The sequence below is a fragment of the Ochotona princeps genome, chromosome 13 (genome assembly GCF_030435755.1).
Source record: "Ochotona princeps isolate mOchPri1 chromosome 13, mOchPri1.hap1, whole genome shotgun sequence".
In the NCBI taxonomy this organism is placed as follows: domain Eukaryota; kingdom Metazoa; phylum Chordata; class Mammalia; order Lagomorpha; family Ochotonidae; genus Ochotona; species Ochotona princeps.
The window spans coordinates 40,748,833-40,754,832 of record NC_080844.1 but is presented as its reverse complement, the minus strand read 5'-3'; the positions used below and the strand labels follow the sequence as shown (position 1 = coordinate 40,754,832).

The window sequence follows — 6,000 nt, the reverse complement described above, 5'->3', positions numbered from 1 at the left end:
CATCTGACCAGAAAATTAAAAAGCACATTTTTTTCCTTTAGATGTGGCTAAGTAATAGACATTCCCAAAGTAATGAAGACTCATTGCAAGTAATTACTCTGCTTACAAGTTTTATTTACACAGTTATTGGTACTAGTGGTTTTTAGTGAATTGTTTACATTTACATTGTATATATACATATATATATATATTTATACTTCAAAGGTAAAGAAACTGTACAATAAAAAAAATAACAAAAAGGAATAAAGTAACATAAGCCCAATAGGCAACAAATACATAAAGTTAAGATTAAATTTAGGCAGGTAGCATAACCTCAATGAGATTACTGCCAGAGACTGCATTCCCTCTATAGGGAACATCAATACCAAGGAAATACTACCAGACTCAAAACATCATCCTAAAACTTTTAAGACCCTAGAAACTCCTTTAATATTTTATTACACTACCAGTTTCCATTAACAAAGCCTCTATAAAAGGAGTTAACTTCCAAGGGTTCAATAGTAGTGCCTAGGCTAGAATGACCGATGGTATAAAAATGTGCAGGCGCCTTCTGGTCCCATCCTCTTTAAAAGGCAGTCATTACACTAACAAGGCTCTTAAGTTTGTTAGTTTGGAGACGGTTAATACACCACCAACAGAAGTAGTGTGCTTATGTGTTGCTTCAAACAAAATTACAACATAAAAACACACCATAAATTAATTAACCAAATAGCATGTTTAACGGCTAGCATCCCTAACACTCAATGACTTAGTTTAAATTGAAAAAAATTAAAATAAGTTTAATTCCAATTTACCAAAGATCAATAATTCTTTATCTACTATGCTATCCAAATAGGACTCAAAACAGTTCATTCTACCTTTTCTTTTACTCTTATTTCCATTGATTAGAAAAAAAAAATAATGTTTTATAAGTCATGGACTTAGCTACATATTTAGATTTCAAATTTCAATTGGAATAACCAATTTTTGTTTCTATACATACCAGGGGAATTTTTTTAAATATAAAGCCTTGTCAAGTAGTATGGTACTTAAGAACTCTTGCAATTCATTACTTTTTCGTCTTATCACTGAAATACTTTATTTGCATTTTTGGATTTACTCCCAAAATCAATTCTTGACTCCACTAAAGTGCAAAGAACTTTACTTCTATCCCTTATTTAGTTTTCTCAGTGTTAAAATACTAGATGAACAAGTTGTTAAACTAGAAAAAAAAAAGAGGGGGACAAAATTCCTTGAGTAATAGGAACTCCTTAAGAAGGAAAGAATTTACTTTCAAAACCAGAGTTACACATTCCTTGTCTACAGTATCTTCAAAGGACTAGAGCTGACGATAATATCTGTACTATCATATTTCCATAAGTTAAAGTAGTATTTAACTGTCCTACTCTGACCTATAAGTGCCACTGTGGTAATTGTTAAGAAAGGAAATGTAAAAATCTGAATCGTTCCTGAAGCTATTTTAAAAAGTTATTGCATTAAACTATTCACTCCAAATTTTGGAGTATAAAGTAGCCATTTAAAATTTTTTTCATTGAAAAATGGCTTTCCCTACAAAATACTTTTTCATTAATACTGTCAATAAATTACTTATTTAACTTAAGCCATGGAATTTAAAGTCAGCAGTTTTCCACCTCCTGATTATTTTCGATTTCTCTCAACATTTTCTTCCATGCTTCCTACCTATGAAACAAAATTTATCCAAAAGAATCTCATGCTCAGTTAGCCTGTTACTTCTGCAGATTAGCTTTTCAGAGCAGGACTACTGTTCTTGTCTCCTTCTTTAATATCCTTCATTACAGACGCGAAGACCTAGAAATTATACAGAACAAAGATTAATCCTCAAAATAAGTCACCCACATTAAGTAAATTTAAGTAATTGTAACTTAGAAACACAAGAAAGCTCTAAAATACTTATATCTGTCCCCTAGAACACTGCCATTCTCAAATACCCTTGTTTTCTTACACTGAGTTTGATTGAATGCAATCAGAGTCCAGTGTTTACTAACAGCCAGATATTCTAAAACTACTACTGAGTAACAGAACATTTTCTGGGATTAATATTTATTCCATTTTCATAAGAGAAAAACTGAACTTCCAGCACTGTCAGTGTCATTCATGAATCCTGCTGTGATGCTTGTGGGAAACCATTGGTATTGCCGGTGTGTTTGCTGTATTTACTTCTCTAAGAAGAGAAAGCCTTTAAAGGGTAAGATCTTACATCATCTTCTTTCCATGCAAACTCTTAGTATGTGGCAATTGTTTAATAAACATTTTCTCTATTTGAAATGCTAAAATAATTAAATAAGTACTCTGGCAAATAAAAGACTTTCATAGGTGGTACTTCTGTAATTCCCAAAACATTGCTGGACCTACGTAAAAATAAATCATAGTCCTGCTTAAGTGAAAGAGAGATAAACTACTTTAAACTCTTGCTTCTTCAAGTCTTTAAAAGTCTTTTTACATATATAAAAGTTGTATTTTTTAAATACAGGCACTAACATTTGAGAAAGGAATAACTCCTACAAAGAGTCAACTGATTGCTTCACCACATTTTTAATAGGCAGGAAAATGTCACTCTACCTGAGCCCATTTTTTGGTGCTATTCTGCATCTGAATGGCTGCAATACAGCTGAACAGTTTATCTGATGTGATATCTTCTGGCAATTTTGTTAGAAACTGTGCAATATGAATAAAGTCCATCTGTAGAAGAATATCTTCATATAATCGAAGGATTCCTAAACCAGTCCTAAATAAAAACTCCTCCCCGTCTCTGCAAAATACATCCCACACTCGACAGGCCAGATCAAGTGGTAAGGATTTGCTGTACAGCGTAAAAATCCTAAAACAAGCAGAAAAGTCATCACTGAGATTTTTCATTCATCGACTCAATCATTCCTTAAGCATCTCTTTGGAAAAAGAATAATGCTTAATTAGCGTAAAAAGGCAACTACAATATGGCTTCTTTCTTCACATCTGAATGGTACAAAATTAGTGTATCATAAATTTATGTGAATTTGTAAATTCAAAAATTAATGATTAAAACAAACAAGAATGATAAAACCATTTAATTTGTATTGCTATGGGCTCCTAAATCAGAGTATCTGTATTTATACATTGAAAGTGTCACTTTTTTTTTAAAGATTTATTCATTTTATTACAGCCATATATACAGAGAGGAGTAGAGACAGAGAGGAAGATCTTCCGTCCGATGATTCACTCCCCAAGTGAGCCGCAACGGGCCGGTGTGCGCTGATCCGATGCCGGGAACCTGGAACCTCTTCCGGGTCTCCCACGCGGGTGCAGGGTCCCAATGCATTGGGCCGTCCTCAACTGCTTTCCCAGGCCACAAGCAGGGAGCTGGATGGGAAGTGGAACGCCCACATGGGACTAGAACCGGCGCCCATATGGGATCCCGGGGCTTTCAAGGTGAGGACTTTAGCCGCTAGGCCACGCCGCCGGGCCCGAAAGTGTCACTTTTTAGTTGAATTAATTAAGCATAATATTTGTTTTTACTGTGTCCCATTTTCCCCATTAATAGACTAAAGATAATATGGGATCCTGGCGCATTCAAGGCGAGGACGTTAGCCACTAGGCCACCACGCTTGGGCCCTTAATATATACTTTTGATAAAAATATAAAACAGGGACCAGTACACAGTCGTATCATCCACCTGCTGTGCCAGCATCTCATATGGGCACTGAGTCCTTCCCTGCTGCTCCACTTCCAATCTAGCTCCCTGCCTGTCCTGGGAAGGCCACACAGGATGGCTCAAGTCCCTTGGCCTCTGGCCTTACATGGGAAACCTGGAGGAAGCTCCTGGCTCCTGGCTTCAGATCAGCTCATCTCAGGCCATTGTGGTCTTTTGGGGAGTAATCCAGCAGATGGAGGGTCTCTCTGTCTCTCAGCAAATCTGCCTTTCAAACCCAAACAAAATAAATGGCTTGGCACAATGAAAACTAAAATAAATCTGGGCTCGGTGCAGTGTTCTAGCAGCTAAAGTCCTCTCTTTGTACGTGCTGGGATCCCATATGGGCGCCGGTTCTAATCCCAGCAGCCCTGCTTCCCATCCAGCTCCCTGCTTGTGGCCTGGGAAAACAGTCGAGGATGGCCCAAAGCCTTGGGACCCTGCGCCCACGTGGGAGACCTGGAAGAAGTTCCTGCCTCCTGGCTTCAGATCAGCACAGCTCTAGCCGTTGCGCTCACTTGGGGAGTGAATCATCGGATGGAAGATCTTCTCTGTCTCTCCTCCTGTCTGTATATCTGACTCTGCAATAAAAATAAATATTTAAATAAATTCAATCAATTGAATTAAATTGATTAAATCTTTTACAAAAGGGAAGGTTCAAACAATGCATGATACTATGCGTAAGATGTGTTTTAACCATGTAAAGTCAAACTCTGTTTCCTTTTTATTATTTATACTATGTATGTCATGACTTACCAGTCTATCAAGTATATATCTGGTGTAAGACTGTAAGACTTGAAATGAAGAAATAGTTTGGAGAGATTTTCTTCAAAGAATACTTCAAATGTTGCAAAATATTTCAACATCTGCATACAGAAAAAATCAATATCAACAGGCAGATTCTAAAAATAGAGAAATTAAATTCTTAAACATTAACAGAAAAACCCTACTTATTAGTATCTCATTCTGAATATACTCATCAAACAATTATAAAACTATGATGCAAAATAAACTTTATATTAGATGATATTATCTTAGGCTTCAGTGATTACTTTTTCATTTTAAGAGAATACAGGGACTAAATCAACATACAAAAGAAAACACAACCCATTCCAAATGTTCCTACCATGCCATGATCCACCCGGAAAAAAGCCAACTGGCATGGCTTATTCAGCAGATTTGCAAATGCAATGAAGGCATCTGCTTCTTCCAAATTGAGAATGAGGACTGCTGCAATGAAGGACATTCCCTGGACCTTCAAAGGGAAATCAATAAAAAATTCATCACTAGAACACTACAGTGCAAACATGACCAGTGACATATACTATAAAGTCATGCAGCTAATTTCCTATCCTTGTAGCAGCATTCCTTTCACTTCTGTGGTTCAATGTGTCTTTGTTCTCCTTCTTCTCTAGCTTCTTCTGAGTGTTCTCTGCAGACTGAGGACAGGGCCCATGTAGACCGAATAACTGCCCTCTGATGATGCTCATTCCCTAATCCCCAGAATCTACGAAAATGTTGCAGCATAGAGAAAGAGACTTCAAGCTAAGATCAAATAAGGAAGATAATCCTAGAAAATCACAGAAGGTCCAAGGTAATCATCATGATGGCCCATAGAAGTGAAAGAGGAAGACAGGAGAGTCAGAAAAAATGCTAAATGGCTGGCTTTGAAGACAGTGGTTGTGGTCCATGAAGACAGGCGATGTCTGGACAGGAAAAAAACACTTCCCTGGAACTGCCAGAGGGAACACCGTCCTGACAATACCTTGACTTGAACCCAGTGATTGCTGTTTCAGACTTCTGACTTCCTGAACTATTAGATAATAGACTTGTATTGTATTCGGTTGTTTAAAGTCTCTAAGTTAGGGCCAGGACTGTGGCACTGTGAGTTGAACTGCCTCCTGCAATGCCAGCATTCCATAGAATCACTGGTTTAAGTCCCAACTGCTCCACTTCTAGTCCAGCACCCTGGTAATATTAGCACTGAGGAACGCAGTGAAGATAGCCCAAGTACTTGGGTCTCTGTCACCTACATGTGAGATCGCTGTGGCCATTTGGGGAGTAAATCAGTAGAGAGAAGACTATTGCTCTGTCTCTCCCTCTGCCTCTCAAATAAGTAAAAACATATCTTGAAATAAATGTCTAACATCACTAAATTTGCAGTAATCTGTTACTCTCAGTACTCTCTGCTCTTGATATCACAACATGTGCTGAATGGATGAAACGGGCATTAGGCTAATCATCTGTAATGTAATGGTAGCAAAGTAAACAAAAGGGATTGAAACTGTCTAATTGAATGTAATGAACCATTTATT

General features: G+C 37.3%; 1 protein-coding gene across 2 annotated transcripts in view; it reads right to left on the bottom strand.

Moving 5' to 3' along the window:
- Window positions 1-1,451: 1,451 nt before the first annotated feature.
- Window positions 1,452-6,000, bottom strand: part of TBC1D12 (TBC1 domain family member 12) — a 75,320-nt gene continuing 70,771 nt past the window's right edge. For both annotated transcript variants that reach the window (XM_058671145.1, XM_058671146.1), the window contains 4 exons: window positions 4,812-4,940; window positions 4,442-4,551; window positions 2,581-2,839; window positions 1,452-1,809 (listed from right to left, as the gene is read on the bottom strand). In XM_058671145.1, coding sequence (XP_058527128.1) covers window positions 1,741-1,809; window positions 2,581-2,839; window positions 4,442-4,551; window positions 4,812-4,940 — 567 coding nt within the window. In that variant the 3' untranslated portion in view covers window positions 1,452-1,740. The remainder of the gene's footprint in view (window positions 1,810-2,580; window positions 2,840-4,441; window positions 4,552-4,811; window positions 4,941-6,000) is intronic.